Source organism: Ranitomeya variabilis, chromosome 4, assembly GCF_051348905.1.
Source record: "Ranitomeya variabilis isolate aRanVar5 chromosome 4, aRanVar5.hap1, whole genome shotgun sequence".
NCBI classification, from domain to species: domain Eukaryota; kingdom Metazoa; phylum Chordata; class Amphibia; order Anura; family Dendrobatidae; genus Ranitomeya; species Ranitomeya variabilis.
In genome coordinates, this window is record NC_135235.1 from 705,048,217 (window position 1) to 705,070,242 (window position 22,026).

Here is a 22,026-nt window from a genome sequence, read left to right on the forward strand (position 1 = left end):
TCAGTTAGCCATTAAAAGTTATCAACCACTGAGGACTGTCAACTCTAAATATTTTTTTATCTACTGGCTAACACGGTACCAAGATATATATCTTTTCCACATTATAAAAGGCATCCATCTTGCCATTGAAGTTTGGAATGTCTTCTACAATTTTCATTAACTGATCGTGTATTTTTAATTCGTGCTGCTCTGTCAAGTAATTTTTTTCCATTGTAGTTCATCTGCCTATATATCTTCTACTGAAACATCTGGATCTTGTGTGTCTGGTACAAATGATGTGGCGGCATTGTCTTCATGTTTGTTTGATCTTGTAAGAACAGAAACCTTTTTTATATCTTGGTGCAATTTAGATAATAACTCTGTTCGAGTATCAATTTGATCTTCCAATTGTTCAATATGTTTTGACAATATCAAACAATCTGGAAAATCCAAGTAATCCCCGTCAGACTCTTGTGTGTCACCTTGTATGTCAGTATGATCAATGTCTTGTGTGATAGTACATGCTTTATGTGTGTGTGTTTCAGTTTTTTCAAAGACTAAATTATTGTACACTCGGACCATGTGCATGGCATTTTGAAGCTTTCTCTGTAATTTTATTACTGACAAAAACCTTTTATCAATTGTAAGATTCTCTGCTTCACATTGGCTATATAAACTGGACCATAATTGTGAATCTGTATGGCTATGAACAAACTTAAACTCTATATTACTTTTCTTAGAATAATCATGAATAAAATCCATTTTCTCACCTGTAGAATATCTTTTCCTCTCCTGGATTGATCCAAGCGTCAATGGATGGTCCTCTGTGTCTTTACTGATTCCATCCTGAGACCTCTGTCTGGATGGGACACATGCAGCTCTTTATGGTTGGAGACACGAATCCTCACTGTCTGTAGGCTCTGTCTGATCCTTGTGACGTGAAATAGTGGAATTCCTGCCCTTTGACAACAGGTGTTTAGCAGAGCTCTCCTCCTCCGTGTGCAAGGAAAAGGAATCCACACAAAATAGCACAAAAATCAGATTTGGCTGTACTCGCCATAATGCTAGAAAAAATAACACTTTCTTATTTTTTTAAGTAAGAGCACGGTGAAGAGAGAAAGGAAAGCAATATTGAAATGTGTGGATAAAACAAATCTTGTTTGTTTATTCAAAAAGTGATTACAAAAATTAAGAAAAGTAAGTTCATAGCACTCAAAAATAAGTATTAGATTATAAAAGAGAAAACAAGTATTCAGTGGTTCTTACATGTGATCTTGAAGTTGATGTGGTCCGGGTTGGAGATTCTCAAAGTATGAGAGATCTCCTGAACAGGAGTTAGGTTGGCTTATATATACTATTTTGACCCATGGACTTACATTGGTTTCTATTTTTCCTGTTTCATAACCACGTATCGTGATCTGCCGCTATTAGGGTTGAACGAAATGGATCGGACATTTTCATAAATCGCCGACTTTCGGCAAAGTCGTGTTTCGTGAAACCCGACCCGATCCCAGCGTGGGATCGGCCATGCGGTCGGCGATCTTCGCGCCAAAGTCGCGTTTCATATGACGCGTTCAGTGCCATTTCTCAGCCAATAAAGGTGCACGCAGAGTGTGGGCAGCGTGATGACATACGTCTTGGTTTCCATCATCTTAGAGAAGGGCATGGCAGTGATTGGCTTGCTTTCTGCGGCATCACAGGGGCTATAAAGGGGCGTGCACGCCGACCGCCATCTTACTTCTGCCGATGTTAGCATAGGGAGAGGTTGCTGCAGCTTCGTCAGAAGCAGGCATATTGTTAGGGAGGAAATATAAACCCCCAAACCGCTTGTGCTGTAGCTAATTCCACTGTCCAACACCACCTTTTCTTTGCAGGGACAGTGTTTTTTTTTTGGTGCAACAGCTCTGTAGCATCTTAGGCTGCATTCTAAGGCTCCATGATAGCTGCATTGCTGTGTGTACGCCGCTGTGCAAACCATCTGCTTTTTTCAAAGCAAAAATCCTGTTGCTTCTTTCTGCACAGTTCTCTTGTTTATTTCTCCACACTTTTGCGTGCAGCAGTCCTTTTTATTGCTGCCATACTTGTCCTTTGATCATTGTAGGGAGATTGAAATTCTACTACAGCCCTTGTATTTTTTCAGATATCTGCCAGCCACTAACATTGTGTGGTGTAATAGAGGGCCTGTTTTTCCCTGCAGTTCCCCCCCCCAAAAAAAAAGGGAGCTTTACATTGCCACTTAGTGGATCTATGCGAGTTCTGTTTGGCGTATATCTGCCAGCCACGTTCTGCCTTGTACATTGTGTGGTGTAATAGAGGGTCTTTTTTTCCCTGCAGTCTCCCCCCCCTAAAACATAAAAAAATAAGGGAGCTTTACATTGCCACTTAGTGGATCTACGTGAGTTCTGTTTGGCGTATATCTGCCAGCCCCTTTCTGCCACGTACACTGTGTAGTGTAATACAGTGAGCCTGTTTTTTGCAGTAGTCTCCCACACATAAAAAGGGAGATTTAAATTGCCACTTAGTGGATCTACGTGAGTTCTGTTTGGTGTATATCTGCCAGCCCCTTTCTGCCACGTACACTGTGTAGTGTTATACAGTGGGCCTGTTTTTTTTTGCAGCAGTGTCCCACACATAAAAAGGGAGCTTTACATTGCCACTTAGTGGATCTACGTGAGTTCTGTTTGGCATATATCTGCCAGCCACGTTCTGCCTTGTACATTGTGTGGTGTAATAGAGGGTCTTTTTTTTCCCTGCAGTCTCCCCCCCCTAAAACAAAAAAAAATAAGGGAGCTTTACATTGCCACTTAGTGGATCTACGCGAGTTCTGTTTGGCGTATATCTGCCAGCCCCTTTCTGCCACGTACACTGTGTGGTGTAATAGAGGGTCTTTTTTTCCCTGCAGTCTCCCCCCCCCTAAAACATAAAAAAATAAGGGAGCTTTACATTGCCACTTAGTGGATCTACGTGAGTTCTGTTTGGCGTATATCTGCCAGCCCCTTTCTGCCATGTACACTGTGTAGCGTAATACAGTGGGGCTGTTTTTTGCTGTAGTCTCCCACACATAAAAAGGGAGATTTAAATTGCCACTTAGTGGATCTACGTGAGTTCTGTTTGGTGTATATCTGCCGGCCCCTTTCTGACACGTACACTGTGTAGTGTTATACAGTGGGCCTGTTTGTTTTTTTGCAGCAGTGTCCCACACATAAAAAGGCAGCTTTACATTGCCACTTAGTGGATCTACGTGAGTTCTGTTTGGCATATATCTGCCAGCCACGTTCTGCCTTGTACATTGTGTGGTGTAATAGAGGGTCTTTTTTTCCCTGCAGTCTCCCCTCCTGAAACAAAACAAAAAATAAGGGAGCTTTACATTGCCACTTAGTGGATCTACGTGAGTTCTGTTTGGCGTATATCTGCCAGCCTCTTTATGCCACGTACACTGTAGTGTTATACAGTGGGCCTGTTTTTTTTGCAGCAGTGTCCCACACATAAAAAGGGAGCTTTACATTGCCACTTAGTGGATCTACGTGAGTTCTGTTTGGCGTATATCTGCCAGCCACGTTCTGCCTTGTACATTGTGTGGTGTAATAGAGGGTCTTTTTTTCCTTGCAGTCTCCCCCCCAAAACAAAAAAATAAGGGAGCTTTACATTGCCACTTAGTGGATCTACGTGAGTTCTGTTTGGTGTATATCTGCCAGCCCCTTTCTGCCACATACACTGTGTAGTGTTATACAATGGGCCTATTTTTTGCAGCAGCAGCGTCCCACACATATAGAAAGGGAGATTTAAATTCACAAGTTAACATACACCTTCTACCTTGTTTGACAGTACCATATAACGGTTGTTAGTTTGGTTACATTTTCCGAAGAATGAGGAAGTCTGGTGGAAGAGGTCGTGGCCGTGGGCGGTCATTGCCAGTTGGTAATGATGGTGGTGGTGGTGGTGGAGCATCTGGTGGTAGTGGGAAAAGCAAAATAGCACCTAAGGCTCGAGTTGTTGAGCCAGCGTCATCGTCTGGCTACACAAGGCCTCGAACGCTCCCTTTTCTTGGAGTAGGAAAACCGCTTTTAAAGCCGGAGCAGCAGGAAAAAGTTTTGGCTTTCCTTGCTGACTCAGCCTCTAGCTCTTTCGCCTTCTCTTCCCAAAGTTCAAAATTTAAAAGCAGCGAGTCGTCAGTGGATCCTCCCGGTTAGGAACAAGTCGCTTCCTTGTGTCCTTCACCTAGAACAACAGTGAAGGATGCGTCAGGTGACACAACAGGTTACTCCATGGAGCTCTTTACACATACCGTGCCTGGGTTAGAAAGGGACATTGTTAACAGGCCATTACAAGATTAATTGGACATGGAGTGCACAGATGCACAGCCACAGCTAGATTATTATGCTGTTCCATTGACTCAGATCACAACATTGCCCTCGCAGTGTACTGAGCCAGAATCTGACTCTGATGAGACTATGGTGCCCCGTCCCAAACGCTATAACACCTTACACGGTGACACAGAGGAAGATGCACAGGACAATGTTGAGGAGGTGATAGATGACCCAGTTGTTGACCCCAATTGGCAGCCATTGCGGGAGCAGGGTGCCGCTGGCAGTAGCTCTGAAGCGGAGGAGTATGAGCCGCAGCAGGCATCAACATCGCAACAGCTTTCATCTGGCAGGGCCGTATCTGGCCAAAACCGTGTGTCAAAACCAAAAACTGTTTTAGGACAGCGTGGCCATCCGGTGAAAGTAGCACAGCGTGCAATGCCTGAAAAGGTATTCGATAGTAGGAAGAGTGCAGTCTGGCAATTTTTTAAACAAGATCCGAATGATCAGTGCAAAGTTATCTGTACGAAATGCTCAAGGACCTTTAGCAGAGGGCAGAATGTCAAAAATTTAAATACAACGTGCATGCGTAGACATTTAAACAGCATGCACTTGCAAGCCTGGACTAACTATCAAACGTCCCCTACCATAGATGCACCCGCTCAGAATGAAGCTAGTCAGCAACGCAAAATTGCTTCCCTCACTGTAAGAACACCGTTTAGGACACCACCAGCAGCAAAAGTGGAGGTATCGTCACAAGGCCCAAGCAGTCAGGGAATCACCAGGTTGTTGGTAGGAAACACTGTATGTAGGCCAACAGCAAGAATACCCTCACCAACCCTCTCTCAATCTGCCATGTCCACCACCACCCCCGCTAGTTCCACCATATGCATCTCTCCAGTCCAGCTCACCCTACAAGAGACTCTCGTTAGGAAAAGGAAGCACTCATCCTCACATCCGCGTACACAGGGTTTGAACGCCCACATTGCTAGACTAATCTCGTTAGAGATGATGCTCTACCGGTTGGTTGAAAGCGAAGCTTTCAAAGCCCTGATGGCCTACGCAGTACCACGCTATGACCTACCCAGTCGACACTTCTTTGCGACAAAAGCCATCCGAGTCCTCCACCAGCATGTCAAAGACCGCATTGTCCATGCACTCAGGCAATCAGTCAGTAGAAAGGTGCACCTCACAACAGATGCATGGACCAGTAGGCATGGCCAGGGACGTTCCGTGTCCATCTTGGCGCACTGGGTTAATGTGGTGGATGCAGGGTCCACAGGGGACAGCCATAGTGGGACAGTTCTGCCTAGCCCACGGTCTAGGTAACAGTTGGCAGTAGGCGTTCGACACCCCTCCTCCTCCTCCTCCAGAAGCGAAACCTCGACCACAGAGCGCAGTTGCCCTACCACTCCATCCGCAGCTGCCAGTGTTGAACACATTATGGAACAGCTAGTGGTAAGCGTCAGCAGGCTGTGTTGGAAATGAAGTGTTTGGGCGACAACAGACACACTGCGGAAGTTCTGGCCGAGTTCTTGCAGCAAGAAACTCAGTCATGGCTGGGCAGTGTACATCTTGAGGCAGGCAAGGTAGTCAGTGATAACAGAAGGAATTTTATGGCTGCCATAGCCCTTTTAGAACTGAAACACATACCTTGCCTGGCTCACACCTTGAACCTGGTGGTGCAGTGCTTCCTGAAAAGTTATCCGGGGTTACCAGACCTGCTCCTGAAGGTGCGAAGACTTTGCTTGCACATCCGCCGGTCACCCGTACACCCCAGCCGTATGCAGAACCATCAGCGATCATTGAAGCTTGCCCAGCACCACCTAATAATCGACGTTGCAACAAGGTGGAACTCCACAGTGCACATGCTTCAGAGGCTGTGTGAACAGAGGCGTGCTGTAATGTATTTGTGGGAGGATACACATACACGGGCAGGCAGTTGGATGGCAGACATGGAGTTGTCAGGTGTGCAGTGGTCGAAGCTACAAGACCTCTGTCAAGTCCTTCAGTGTTTTTTTAGGAATGCACACGGCTGTTAAGTGCAGACGACGCCGTCATAAGCATGAGCATTCCACTAATGGGTCTGCTGATGCAAAGTTTGACGCACATTAAGGAGCAGGCGGCCGAGGATGAGGGAAGCCTTGATGACAGTCAGCCATTGTCTGCTCACGGAACTCTCCTGGACGAGGTGGCGGACGAGGAGGATGATGGGGATGAATATTTATGGGAGAAGGAAGCTTCTCAGGGGGCAATAGAAACTGGTGGCGTTGCAAGGTCAGGTACAGGGTTTTTGCGGGAGACAAGTGATGTTGATTTGCCAGAAAGTGCTCCTCAACCCAGCATAAGCTGTGATTTGACACCTGGAACATTGGCCCACATGGCTGATTATGCCTTGCGTATCCTAAAAAGGGACCCTCGCATTATCAAAATGATGACCGATGACGATTACTGCCTCCTGGATCCACGCTATAAAGGGAAATTGCAAAATATCATGCCACATGAGAACCTTGCGCAAATATTGGCTACCAAACAAGCAACTCTTGTAGACCGTTTGGTTCAGGCATTCCCAGCACACAGCGGCGGTGATGGTTCTCACACAAGGCGTAGTGGGCAACATGGCAGAGGTGTTAGAGGTGCACAAATCAGAAGTGGCGTTGGACAGAGGGGTTTCATGACCAGGTTGTGGAGTGATTTTGCAATGACCGCAGACACGACAGGTACTGCTGCATCAATTCAAAGTGACAGGAGACAACATTTGTCCAGTATGGTTACGAACTATTTTTCCTCCCTTATCGATGTTTTCCCTCACACGTCATTCCCCTTTGATTACTGGGCATCTAAAATAGACACCTGGCCTGAATTGGCAGAATATGCATTACAGGAGCTCGCTTGCCCAGCTGCTAGTGTGCTATCTGAAAGAGTATTCAGTGCTGCTGGTTCAATACTGACGGAAAAAAGGACTCGTCTGGCTACCCAAAATGTTGATGATCTAACCTTCATTAAAATGAACCAATCATCGATTTCTAATTATTTTGCCCCACCTTCCCCTGCTGACATGTAGCTTGCCTGAAAAAAAGTCTTGCTTTTGGCCTCCTCTTACTGACTGCTCCAATTCCTCCATTTGCAGCTGCTGAATGTCCACCATATGCCATTTTTATACCTCCTTAAATGGGCTGACTCCCCCCACAGAGCCGTGGTCACCACCTGGCGCAAGCACCCGTGCGAGTGCCGTTTGCCTGGACAGGTGGGTGTGCCCACTCTTGGGCGACGGCACAGGGTCCGTCATACTACAATGAAGTGTCTCTGGCAGTGGTGGTGCACAACCAACGTCAGACACACCATCGTAATATGAGGGGCCCTGGGCCAGTACCGCCACCCACGAGAGTGTCCCCCCCAAGGTCGAACAGCGCTCTACCACTTGCAAAACTTACCTCTCCTGGGTGCACCACTGTGTAGTCTGTGCTGATAAATCCTTCAATGGCACTGCCAATAAAAATGTGTTGAAATGATAGATGATAGTAAAAATATACAGGGGCCCTGGCCTCCATTTACACCAGTTAATACTTTGCGCCAACTACCACTGTCTGCTACTCTGCAGAGGAGCCCACCCCTGTACGTAGCTATGCCACCTGTTTGTTTATGAAAATTTGTTTGGCAGACATTTACCTCACTTTTTTATTTTGGCCTGACTGTGTCATCCACTCCTTACAGTCGTCCTCCACTGAACAAACCAAAGCTGTCTGTGTACCCTGTAACCTATTTTAAACTGCATAGAGCCTACTTTTTTTATTTTAGGCCTACTACCTGTGTCTGTCTGCGCCACTCAATACAGCTGTCCTCCACTGAACAAACCAATGGCGCCTGTGTACTCCTGTTACCAATTTTGAACTGCATTTAGCCTACTTACTTATTTGTGCCTAGTAACTGTGTCAGCCTCTCATAACAGTTGTCCTCCCACGCTGAAACAAGCTAGGCCGAGTGGTTAGTCCTGCTAGCAGTTTCGAACTGCATTTAGCCACCTTTTTTTATTTTAGGCCTGTCTGTCTGTCTGCGCCCCACATTACCACTGTCCCCCGCTTGAAACAAGCTAGGCCGCCTGGGTAGTCCTGCTAGTAGTTTTGAACTGCATGAAGCCACCTTTTTTTATTTTAGGCCTCTGTCTGTGTGCGCCACACATTAGAACTGTCCCCCGCTAAAACAAGCTAGGCCGCCTGGGTAGTCCTGCTAGCAGTTTTGAACTGCATGAAACCACCTTTTTTATTTTAGGCTTGTCTGGCTGTCTGTCTGCGCCCCACATTACAACTGTCCCCGCTGGAAAAAGCTAGGCCGCCTGGTTAGTCCTGCTAGCAGTTTTGAACTGCATTTTGCCACCTTTTTTAATTTTAGGCCTCTGTCTGCCTGTCTTTCTTCGCCACACATTACAATTACAACTGTCCCCCGCTGGAAAAAGCTAGGCCGCCTGTGTACTCCTCTTACCAATTTAGAACAGCATTTAGCCTACTTACTTATTTGGGCCTGGTAACTGTGTCAGACTCTCACAACAGTTGTCCTCCACCGCTGAACCCAGCTATGCCGCCTGTGTACTCCTCTTACCAATTGTGAACTGAATATAGCCTTACTTTTTATTTTAGGCCTACACAGTGTGTCAGAGCCACTAATTACACCTGCCCTCCTCCGCTGAACCACGATATGCCGCCTGTGTACTCCACTTACCAATTTTTAACTTAATTTTGCCTAATTACTTATTTAGGCCTACTTATTGTGTCTGCCTCCCATTACAGTTGTCCTCCACTGAATAAAGCTGAGACTCAATTTTCATCCGGTGTCAGATATTAAACTGCATTTGGCCTACTTGTTTGCTTGGGCCTACTAACGGTGTCTGCCGCTCCTTGGTGTTGTCCTCCACTGAATATAGCTGAGCTTCAAATTTTCAGGCTTTCGGCCTATATTTTGAATGACACTGCATTTCGCCTACTCGTTTGGTTGAGCCCTAGTAACGGTGTCTGCCGCTGCTTTTAGTTGTCCTCCACTGAACAAAGCTGAGCTTCAATCTTCAGGCTTTCGGCCTATATCAGATATTAAACTGCATTTGGCCTACTAGTTTGGTTGGGCCCTACTAATGGTGTCTGCCGCTCCTTTGTGTTCTCCACTGAACAAAGCTGAGCTTCAATCTTCAGGCTTTCGGCCTATATCAGATATTAAACTGCATTTGGCCGACTAGTTTGGTTGGGCCCTACTAACGGTGTCTGCCACTCTTTGGTGTTCTCCTCCACTGAACAAAGCAGTGCCGCCTGTTTACTCCTGTTACCAATTTTAAACTTTATTTGGCCCACTTTATTATTTGGGCCTACTAACTGTGTCTTCCTCTCATTACAGTTGTCCTCCACTGAACAAAGCAATGCCGCCTGGTTAGTCCTGTTACCAATTTTGAACGGCATTTAGCCCACTTTATTATTTGGACCTATATCTGTGTTTCCTCCTCATCCTGCCCATTGCCCAGCCAGTGCTACATGAGTCTGCTGGTACATTGACCAAGACCACTACATTCCCCTTCCACTCTACACAGCCAGAATGTGACCCTGCTGAAAGTCAGGTTCCCCTTCCCGCATACTATACCACCTTACACAAGGAGAAAGAGGAAGGCGCAGATGAAAGTGCAGGTTCCTTCATTAGGTGGGGAGGGCATACTTGTTGGCGACGTCACTGTCACAGGGCCCCTCATAGTACGCAAGTGTCTCTGCCGGTGGGAGGCGCCCCCGCCATCAAACACAACGCCGTACTTTGAGGGGCCCTGTGCCAGTGCCAATGCGAACGAGTGGGCCCCCCCTGCTTGCTCAGGATCACAGCACTTGCAAAGTTGAAATACTGACCTCTCCCTGCTCAACCGCCGTGATGTAGTCCGCGTTTCCTGGGCCCACAAAAAACTTGAGCCAGCCCTACCCCCTCCCCACTTTAGCCAAATGACCCCCAATTTTCAATGCCTAACTATTATTATAAGGTAAATTAAGATTCACAAGCTTAAGTGACACGAATTGATGTTTTTGACATTAAAATGGGCACTGTAGGTGTTTTCTTGTCCTCCACTCACTGACTACTTTGCTTCCCCATTGACTTACATTGGGTTTCGTGTTTCCGTCGATCCCGACTTTGCGCGATAATCAGCCGATTTCACTCCACTCGACTTTTGAGAAAGTCGGGTTTCGCGAAACCCGACTCGATCCAAAAAAGTAAAAGTCGCTCAACCCTAGCCGCTATGTTCATACCCTCTACCATATTAGAAGAACACTAGTAACTTTGCGGAATATGCATGTTAGTTATTTGTACATTACCTCATTTTGAAATGCTTAAGCATATAGCCTGTGACCTTGAAGAATCATTTACTATCTCTAAATAGCCACATATTGACAATTCTGGCAAAAGCCCTATAGTTCATACAAACAGAGACCAGATGTATAGGCCAAAATCCTAAAAATAACTCAGTCCCTCACTATCCAGAGTATCTATTTGCTAGTTAGAACCTGCATATGTTAAGCAATCTATATTTTTTCATTATTGAAATAATAATATTTTTCAGTGACTTACCCTCCTTCTGGAGTGTGTCAATGACTGCCTTCTAGACATCTGTCCAGTCAGCAGTCTTCCTCATGATTGTGGAGCCTACTGAAACAGACTAAGGGACCATTTTTAAACGTTTTGGAAGCCATTGCAGGTGTTTTTATTCTAATTTACGGACATAATGACTTTTGGGTTTTAATTGGCTGTAGGATATACAGTACAGACCAAAAGTTTGGACACACCTTCTCATTTAAATTTTTTCTGTATCTTCATGACTATGAAAATCGTACATTCACACTGAAGGCATCAAAACTATGAATTAACACATGTGGAATTATGTACTTAACAAAAAAGTGTGAAACAACAATATTGTAAGTTCTTCAAAGTAGCCACCTTTTGTTTTGATGACTGCTTTGCACAATCTTGGCATTCTCTTGATGAGCTTCAAGAGGTAGTCACCGGGAATGGTCTTCCAACAATCTTGAAGGAGTTCCCAGAGATGCTTAGCACTTGTTGGCCCTTTTGCCTTCACTCTGCGGTCCAGCTCGCCCCAAACCATCTCGATTGGGTTCAGGTCTGGTGACTGGAGGCCAGGTCATCTGGCATAGCACACCATCACTCTCCTTGGTCAAATAGCCCTTACACAGCCTGGAGGTGTGTTTGGGGTCATTGTCCTGTTGAAAAATAAATGATGGTCCAACTAAATGCAAACCAGATGGAATCGCATGCCGCTGCAAGATGCTGTGGTAGCCATGCTGGTTCAGTGTGCCTATAATTTTGAATAAATCCCCAACAGTGTCACCAGCAAAGCACCCCCACACCATCACACCTCCTCGATGCTTCACGGTGGGAACCAGGCATGTAGAGTCCATCCGTTCATCTTTTCTGCGTCGCACAAAGACACGGTGGTTGGAACCATAGATCTCAAATTTGGACTCATCAGATCAAAGCACAGATTTCCAGTGATCTAATGTCCATTCCTTGTGTTCTTTAGCCCAAACAAGTTTCTACTACTTGTTGCCTGTCCTTAGCAGTGGTTTCCTAGCAGCTATTTTACCATGAAGGCCTGCTGCACAAAGTCTCCTCTTAACAGCTGTTGCAGAGATGTGTCTGCTGCTAGAACTCTGTGTGGCATTGACCTGGTCTCTAATCTGAGCTGCTGTTAACCTGCAATTTCTGAGGCTGGTGACTTGGATAAACTTATCCTCAGAACCAGAGGTGACTCTTGGTCTTCCTTTCCTGGGGCAGTCCTCATGTGAGCCAGTTTCTTTGCAGCGCTTGATGGTTTTTGCCACTGCACTTGGGGACACTTTGAAAGTTTTCCCAATTTTTCGGACTGACTGACCTTCATTTCTTAAAGTAATGATGGCCACTCGTTTTTCTTTACTTAGCTGCTTTTTTCTTGCCATAATACAAATTCTAACAGTCTATTCAGTAGGACTATCAGCTGTGTATCCACCAGACTTCTGCACAACACAACTGATGGTCCCAACCCCATTTAGGGTACTTTCACACTAGCGTTTTTTGCAATCCGTCGCACTGCGTCGTTTGGCAGAAAAAACGCATCCTGCAAAAGTGCTTGCAGGATGCATTTTTTTCTCCATAGACTAACATTACGCGACACATTGCGAAGGATTAACACACGTCGCAACCGTCATGCGACGGTTGCGTCGTGTTGTGGCGGACTGTCAGCAGCAAAAAAACGTTGCTTGCAACGTTTTTTGCTGCGTCGTGAACATCTTTTCCGACCGCGCATGCGTGGCCGGAACTCCGCCCTCGCCTCCCCGCACCTCACAATGGGGCAGCGGATGCGTTGAAAAACAGCATCCGCTGCACCCGTTGTGCGGCGCTTACAACGCTAGCATTGGTACGTCGGCCCGACGCACTGCGACGGGCCGAGTACGACTCTAGTGTGAAAAAAGCCTTATAAGGCAAGAAATCCCACCTATTAAACCTGTCAGGGCACACCTGTGAAGTGAAAACCATTCCCGGTGACTACCTCTTGAAGCTCATCAAGAGAATGCCAAGAGTGTGCAAAGCAGTCATCAAAGCAAAAGGTGGCTACTTTGAAGAACCTAGAATATAAGACATAATTTCAGTTGTTTCACACTTTTTTGTTAAGTATACAATTCCACATGTGTTAATTCATAGTTTGATGCCTTCAGTGTGAATGTACAACTTTCATAGTCATGAAACTACAGAAAAATCTTTAAATGAGGTGTGTCCAAACTTTTGGTCTATACTGTAGTCATCAACAGAAAGAAACACTTGAGATATATCACTCTGTAATGACTCTATATCACTCTGTAATGACTCTATATAAGAGTTTCACTTTTTGCATTGAAGAACTGAAATAAATTAACTTTTGATAATATTCTAATTTAGTGAGAAGCACTTGTATGTGACTATGTAAAAACAATTAAGAACATAAAAAAAAGCTTCTCCCCATGTGAATTCTTTGGTGGCTAGAAAGAGATGTTTTTTTTTTCACAAAACATTTTCCACATTATGAACATGAAAATTGCTTCTCCCCGTGTGTGTTCTTAGGTGGGTAACAAGATGCACTTTCTGGTAAAAACATTTCCCACATTCTGAACAGGAAAAAGGCTTCTTCCCTGTGTGGGTTTTCTGGTGGCTATCAAGATTCGATTTCCTGTTAAAACATTTCCCACATTCTGAACAGGAAAAAGGCTTCTTCCCCGTGTGGGTTTTCTGGTGGCTAGCAAGATCCGCTTTCCTGTTAAAACATTTCCCACATTCTGAGCATGAAAAAGGTTTCTCCCCTGTGTGGGTTTTCTGGTGGCTAACAAGATTCGATTTCTGGTTAAAACATTTCCCACATTCTGAACATGAAAAAGGCTTCTCCCCTGTGTGGGATTTCTGGTGGCTAACAAGATTTGCTTTGCGGTTAAAACATTTCCCACATTCTGAACAGGAAAAAGGCTTCTCCCCTGTGTGAGATCTATGATGTCTGACAAGAATTGATTTATCTAGAAAACATTTCCCACATTCTAAACATAAAAAAGGCTTCTCCCCTGTGTGAGATCTATGATGTCTGATAAGAACATTTTTATCTGTAAAACATTTCCCACATTCTGAACAAGAAAAAGGCTTCTCTCCTGTGTGGGTTTTCTGGTGGCTAACAAGATGCACTTTCTGGTTAAAACATTTCCCACATTCTGAACAGGAAAAAGGCTTCTCCCCTGTGTGAGATATATGATGTCTGATAAGACTTTTTTTATCTCTAAAATATTTCCCACATTCTGAACAGGAAAAAGGTTTCTCCCCTGTGTGGGTTTTCTGGTGGCTAACAAGAATCCATTTCTGGTTAAAACATTTCCCACATTCTGAACAAGAAAAAGGCTTCTCTCCTGTGTGGGTTTTCTGGTGGCTAACAAGATGCGCTTTCTGGTTAAAACATTTCCCACATTCTGAACAGGAAAAAGGCTTCTCCCCTGTGTGAGATATATGATGTCTGATAAGACATTTTTTATCTGTAAAACATTTCCCACATTCTGAACATGAAAAAGGCTTCTCCCCTGTGTGGGTTTTCTGGTGGCTAACAAGATTTGCTTTGTGGTTGAAACATTTCCCACATTCTGAACAGGAAAAAGGCGTCTCCCCTGTGTGAGATCTTTGATGTCTGACAAGAATTGATTTATCTAGAAAACATTTCCCACATTCTAAACAGAAAAAAGGCTTCTCCCCTGTGTGAGATCTATGATGTCTGATAAGAACATTTTTATCTGTAAAACATTTCCCACATTCTGAACAAGAAAAAGGCTTCTCTCCTGTGTGGGTTTTCTGGTGGCTAACAAGATGTGCTTTCTGGTTAAAACATTTCCCACATTCTGAACAGGAAAAAGGCTTCTCCCCTGTGTGGGTTTTCTGGTGGCTAACAAGATTCGATTTCTGGTTAAAACATTTCCCACATTCTGAACATGAAAAAGGCTTCTCCCCTGTGTGGGTTTTCTGGTGGCTAACAAGATTCGATTTCTGGATAAAACATTTCCCACATTCTGAACATGAAAAAGGCTTCTCCCCTGTGTGGGTTTTCTGGTGGCTAACAAGATTTGCTTTGTGGTTAAAACATTTCCCACATTCTGAACAGGAAAAAGGCTTCTCCCCTGTGTGAGACCTATGATGTCTGACAAGAATTGATTCATCTAGAAAACATTTCCCACATTCTGAACATGAAAAATGTTTCTCCCCTGTGTGGGTTTTCTGGTGGCTAACAAGATTCCATTTCTGGTTAAAACATTTCCCACAATCTGAACAAGAAAAAGGCTTCTCTCCTGTGTGGGTTTTCTGGTGGCTAACAAGATGCGCTTTCTGGTTAAAACATTTCCCACATTCTAAACAGGAAAAAGGCTTCTCTCCTGTGTGAGTTCTTTGGTGGGTAACAAGCTGCGCTTTCCGAATAAAACATTTTCCACATTCTGAACATGAAAATGGCTTCTCCTCTGTGTAAATTCTCTGGTGACTGACAAAATCTGATTTCTGGTTAAAACATCTCCCACAGTTGGAACAAGAAATTCTATTGTCTGCTTTGTGAAGGTTTTGTTGTTTGAGAAAGGACTTTTCTAGGGGAAAACTATTTCCATATTCTGAAAATGAAAATGTCTTCATTGCTTTAGGAGCAGTTCGTTTTTTAATGCTTATTTTGTGACTTTGATTTTCCTTAGTAGTCCGTAATGAATCAGAAGATAGGATCTGTTCCACAGGATCAGATGACAGATCTTTGCGGTGAAGGGATGATGGTATATTTGGAGTAATGGCATTCCCTTCAATTGTATCCTGTGGGATCTCATAATCATCTGATTTAAACATTGAAGATGTCAGCTGTCCTGCTGATCTCCTGGTACGGTCATCTATCAAGAATAAAACCAATTATTATTTTAGAATAAAATATCCTTCAGTTCTATATTTTTGACCATTTCTACTTAAACAGTCTGCAAAAATGGCAAGTTATGCAAAATTATTGAATTATTCACCAAGACAATGACAGTTTACAGTTTACTAGACTGTGCTCAAACCACATTAAACATCCATACTTTTGGCATTACTATAGTGAGAAGAAATCACTTATTTTACGTCACGTGTATCTCATGGAGCACAATCTGGGCACTATGTGTTGGGTCATAACTTGGGATATTTGCAGTTTTCCCTTTCCGATATCCACTGATCGTGCTAATATCTGAAAACTGCCAGTGGAGTCAAAATAGTCACTATTCCAATAGATTAATTTATTGAGCGTTATAGTTTACAAAATGGAGTCACTTTAACCCCTTTATGACTCCAGCTTATTTGGTTTTGCATTTTCATTTTTCGCTCTCATTCCCAGAGCCATACCTTTTTTATTTTTCCGTCAATATGGCCATATGGTGCTTATTTTTTGCAGTACAAGTTGTACTGTTGAACGACATCATTGGTTTTAGCATGACGTGTACTAGAAAACAGGAAAAAAATTACAAGTGCGGTGAAATTGCAAAAAAGTGCAATCCCACACTTGTTTTTTGTTTGGCTTATTTTGCTAGGCTCACCAAATGCTAAAACTGACCTGCTATTATGATTTTGCAGGTCATTACGAGTTCATAGACACCAAACATGTCTAGGTTATTTTTTATCTAAGTGGTAAAACAAATTTCCAAACTTTGCTAAAAAAAAAGAAATGTGCAATTTTTCAATAGCTGTAGCGTCTCCATTTTTTGAGATCTGGGGTTGGGTTGGTTTATTTTTTGTGTGCTGAGCTGACATTTTTAATGATACCATTTTGGTGCAGATACATTCTTTTGATCGCCCGTTATTGCATTTTAATGCAATGTCTCGGTGACCAAAAAAACCTCATTCTGGCGTTTCAAATTGAATTCTCGCTACGCCGTTTAGTGATCAGGTTAGTCGTTATTTTTATTGATAGAGCGGGCGATTCTGAATGCGGCAATACCAAATATGTGTATATTTTATTTTTTTTATTGTTTTATTTTGAATGGGGCGAAAGGGGGGTGATTGCTATTGCGAGCACATGTCAGCTGTTCAAAACAGCTGACATGTCGCGGCTTTAATGTGGGCTCACCGCCGAAGACCACATCAAAGCGGGGGCTCTGACCTCGGACGTACTATCCGATCCGAGGTCAGAAAGGGGTTAAAGGGATTTCATCTGCTCTGGTTTTCTGCAATTTTGTCATATTAGGGATTCTGCAAATGGTGTGTCCCATCTCCTCTGGGATCTGCTCCTGCAAGGTCTGCTTCAGACACCAGACGCGGCCTTACTCATTCTGCAGGAGATGCTGGTAACAGAGGTGGGGTTGGAACCAGAAGCTCTTGGCGGTGCAGGCTCTGCCCAGCCACTAAGATTGGGGTGTCTGGCATCTGTAGTACCATCTAGTCTGGCAGTATGTGTGTGTGTGCTGTCAGCTGCAGTAATCTGCTCCCTGTGTTAGCCAATTGGAAAAGCACCACACCTTTTTTAATCAGATAAATTTGTATTAACCATAACAAGATTTACAACAGATCACATGTTCATACTTATTTTATGTTTTACAGTAAATTAACCCCCCCCCCTCCCGATGGAGACCATATAAGGAGCAAACAATAATTTGTCCATAGTTGACAATATCAAACAGAGTTCCAGTTTACCATAAGTTGTACTCTATAATACTATATACTGGTATAACATTAATTAATCCTATCCAACCACAGCTGCCATAATTTATGGAAGAAATCCAGCTCGTCTCTCCTGGTGTAAATACTTTTCTCAAGCTCAATTATGTGGTTCGTTTGAGCAATGAATTCGCGTCTGGACGGAGGCTCCTCTCTAACCCAATATTTTGCAGTTTCCTTGCAGCAAACAATAATCTTGCAATTACAATTTTAGTCGTATTGTCAGTTAATATTGCCTCCACATACCCTAATATACATATCAATGGATCCCTAGGGATAACGTACCCATACACCACTCCAATGCGGTTCAATACTACAATCCAATAGGAGGACAATCTGGGACAATGCCAAAGCACATGCAATATGTCCGCCTGAGATTGAGAACACCTTGGGCAATCAGAGTTGGACTTCGAAAGCACCACACCTTACTACAGCTTGAAGCATATTGCCGGAAGCTGCCAAATACAGCCTTGATCTCCTGTTGTTCAGTCCTCTGTGCTCAGTTCCCGACTTCTGTATTTGTTTCTTGTTGTGACCCCAGCCTGTTTACTGACTACTCTTATGTCTCCTGAGTTAGTATTTTCTCTGGCCTCCTGGTTCTGACACGGTTATCTGTCTATTCTTCCCATCTTACACAGAGACCCCTGGGCTTGGGGCACAATGTTACCTACTGTTCTGTGGAGTAAGGCCTCTTTCACACGTCAGTGTCTCCGGTACGTGTAGTGACAGTTTTCTCACGTACCGGAGACAGTGACACACGTAGACCCATTAGAATCTATGTGTTTCTGCACATGTGCGTGTTTTCACACGGACCGTGTGTCCGTGTGCAAAACACGTAGACATGTCCGTTTTTTACCAGCAGCACGGACAGCAATACGTCCTGCACACGTGCACACGGAGAACAGTGTGCACTCTCCTCCGTGTGCACGTACCGCCGGCAGGAGAGACAGCGCTACAGTAAGCGCTGTCCCCCCCGCTGTGGTGCTGAAGGCGGAATTCATCTCTTCTCCCCCGCAGGAGAGTAGAGATGAAAGATCAAGTTTTTGTTTTTTTTTGTGAAAAATAAAGTTTGCATGTGCCCCCCCGCCTCCACCCCCAGTGCGCCGCCCGGCCCCTTGCAGAAGAAATACTCACCTAGCTCCCGCGATGTCTCCTCTCTCCTCTCAGCGCCGGCAGCTTCTCCTGTGTGAGCGGTCACGTGGTACCGCTCATTACAGTCAGTGGCACTAAGGCTAGTTTCACATTTGCGGTAGAATCCACAGCGTTTAATCCGCAACCTGAAACGCACGATAAACCGCATGCAAACGCAGCGTTTTTTTTAGACGCATAAGGTAACGCATGCGGTAAAAAAACGCAAAGTTTACACGCTTTTTCATGCGTTTGCGTTTTCTGTGCGCATGGTGGAAAATTTAAGAGGAGAAAAATCTAGATAAACAGACACTGCCAATGGGACTACAGTGGGCGTGTATTATGGGTTATCTATATATAAACCCTTGGACAGCTGAAATCTTGAGATTTTTCTACTGTATCCTGTGTCATGATGGATCTTCGCATAGAGAGCTTTTATTTCAACCTGGATTAAAGTATCAAGCTGTTTCTTTCCTATGCATTTGCTTGGGAGCAACAAAGAAATCGAGAAAGGCAGAGAAGGACACTGCGTCGGCGTTTTTGGAGACACCACATTATTGAACTCCGGGAGAGCCATGGAGCCTACTACATGCTATATGGCGAGCCTAATGCCAACCCAGACAAATTCCCAGAATATACCAGGATGTCTCAAGAGACTTTTCAGGATTTGCTTGGTCGTGTCCAAGGAGATATCCAGAGACAGGACACCCAGCTCCATAGAGCGATTCCTGCAGAGGAACGTCTCCTGGTCACACTAAGGTCTGTAATAATTCTAAACATATGCCTGTCATAATTATTATTGTTCTACCATGTATTATTTGATTTTTCCTTTATGTGTTTAGCAAACCCCCATCATAAATGTAATTGTTCGGAATTTGTTTATTTCTTTTTTTGGCACATTCCTGGCTACGGAGAGAGCTTATCATCGCTCCACTTTCAGTACCGGCTTGGGAGCAGTGGATGGAAAGCACATATGCATTATCAAACCCGCCAGATCTGGATCCAAGTACTTTAACTACAAGAAATAATTTTCTGTAGTGCTTGTGGCAATAGCAGATGTTGACTGTCGCTTTATCTTCGTGGATATTGGAGCTTTTGGCCGTGGCAACGACTCACAGACTTTCAAGAACTCGGATATGGGCCAACATTTGTATGGCAAAACTTTTAATTTTCCCCTGCCACGACCTCTCCCCAACACTCAAGGCCCACTGATGCCATTTGTTATGGTTGGGGATGAGGCCTTTCAGATGTGTGAAAACCTACTGAAGACATATTCCAGTCGTGACTTGAACCACACTAAAAGGATTTATAACTACAGACTGACCAGGGCCCGAAGAACAGTTGAGTGTACCTTTGGGATTCTTGTCTCAAAATGGCGCATTCTGGGGACAGCCATTAATCTAAAAATGGAGACAGTCGATGAGTTTGTCAAAGCCTGTGTGGTTCTCCACAATTACATAATGGCTAAGGAGCGACCCAACATTGAACTGGATGAACCAGTTGCAAACCCATTGCCAGATTACCAGCATCAACTGTTGAAGTTGCCCACATGCGGGACCAATCTGCTGCCTATTTTGTTTCTGACATCGGATGTGTGGCATGGCAAGATAATATTGTGTAAAATGTGCTGTTGGGTTTGGGTCTCTACCAGTTATGTTTTAAATGTTACTAATACTTTTTGTTAATAAACGTGTTTTGATACCTGTACCGTGTCTCCTATGTCTATCCTCTAAAAACCACTTATGTTGTTAGTGGTAAGGTAGTGTCATGTCGGACGCTGTTCATACTAGGGCGTTCGACAGACAGTGGTAATTCCGCTTTTGTCCACTATGTGTTCAGTGGCGTCGGCTAGATTTTATCTAGCTGGTTCAGGGTTAATTTAGCTGGTGTTCGGATTGGAAGCTGGGTCACGCCCACTACCTTTAAATTGTCCTTCTGAACATTGGGTGTCGCCGATTATAGCTTCCGTCTGGTGCTTGGTTATCTTGGTCTGGAGTGGTGGTCTAGGAGAAGGAGTTTCGTATCTGGTGGTGTATTTCCCTTAGTCATATTTTCTCCTTCCTTTATTTGTATTTATTTTGCCCTGTGCATTTATAGTGTATTCCTGTGTGACTGCGGCTTGGTGCATATTTTCCTTTATCCTTGTCTGTGCTAACTGTGGGTATTGGTGTGTGGTCTCTTCACTGGGTGGTGGTTTCAGCCTAGGGTTGAAACAGGAGACAGGGTGAGGATGGAGGCCCAGACATGCAAACCATCAGTGTAAACTCTGGGAGATGGTCAGTCAGGGTTTCCCAGAGTTGAGGGAAATCTCAGGGGCCTGGGTTACTAGCTCTTGTCCACCTAGATTTCCCGTGACAGGTAGTTGACGTCATTACATCCTGAATCTGTTCTGCAGCATCTATTGGACGCAGACTGAAGAGACAATGGAGGTATAATACAAAGCAGATCTATACTCACCAGTTCATGTGTGAGAAATAATGACTTCATGATGCACAAAACCCAGCCTCATGAATTCACTATTTCTGGCACCTGTCCAGGTGAGTATAGATATGCCTTGTATGACCTCCATTGTCTCTTCAGTTTGTGTGAAATAGATTACGTAGACTGAAGAGAAAAGGGAGGTTATACAAGGCAGTTCTCTACTCACCAAGTCAGGTGTCATAAATAATTAGTTCAAGATGCAGAGTTTTGTGCATCATGAACTCACTATTTATGACACATGACTTGTTGAGTATAGACCTGCTTTGTATTACCGCCATTGTCTCTTTAGTCTGCGTCACATAGATTAAGCAGAGTGAAGAGATTATGGAGAAAATACAAGTAATATTATTTTTTGACAACTCATAGCTCCATAGCAAACACACAAAGCTGCAGTGTTCTACTTAATAACACCTGGAGCTATGAGGTGGCCAAAAAACAAAGTTTACGGCGCAGTGTGTTTATTTGGCACACGGTGTGTGTTGCAGGAGGCAAAAAACACAAATAACCAAACAGTATTGGGGCAAAAAACATTAAAATTTATTAAAAAAATAAAAATAAAAAAAGTTAACTGCGCCGGCTTGGGGTAGAGTGACGGAACTGGGGTGTGTGTAGCTGTGAGGCCTGGCTGACGACGCAGGGGTTGCAGGAGAAGGGGCAATTAAACTAGTAGGGTCAGGGAGTTCAGGGATGGTACTGGAGGCATGGGAAGGCAGACACACACTGGAAGGGCGAGACAAACCTGACATCACAGACACATTGGGAGGTGAGGGGGGAGGGACAGCAATAGTCCGCTTTTTCTATTTCTGTTTCCATTTTTGGGATCGGTGCTGCAGTCTGGGGAGCCTCGGTGAGCTCATTTCTTGCGGCCTGGTCATGGTGGCCGACCTGTCATGGTCCGTGTGCTGCTGCTGCATGG

General features: G+C 44.3%; 2 protein-coding genes and 1 long non-coding RNA gene across 6 annotated transcripts in view; 1 reads left to right on the plus strand and 2 right to left on the minus strand.

The window, feature by feature from the left end:
* LOC143766477 (uncharacterized) overlaps positions 1–22,026 on the minus strand; it is a 511,034-nt gene that overhangs the window by 236,545 nt on the left and 252,463 nt on the right. The gene's annotated exons all lie outside the window — the stretch shown is intronic.
* The window catches only part of LOC143766479 (uncharacterized), an 85,273-nt gene that overhangs the window by 51,896 nt on the left and 11,351 nt on the right, over positions 1–22,026 (plus strand). The gene's annotated exons all lie outside the window — the stretch shown is intronic.
* Positions 13,143–22,026, minus strand: part of LOC143766473 (uncharacterized) — a 175,007-nt gene continuing 166,123 nt past the window's right edge. For all 4 annotated transcript variants that reach the window (XM_077254187.1, XM_077254186.1, XM_077254185.1 and 1 more), the window contains one exon: positions 13,143–15,712. In XM_077254187.1, coding sequence (XP_077110302.1) covers positions 13,329–15,712 — 2,384 coding nt within the window. In that variant the 3' untranslated portion in view covers positions 13,143–13,328. The remainder of the gene's footprint in view (positions 15,713–22,026) is intronic.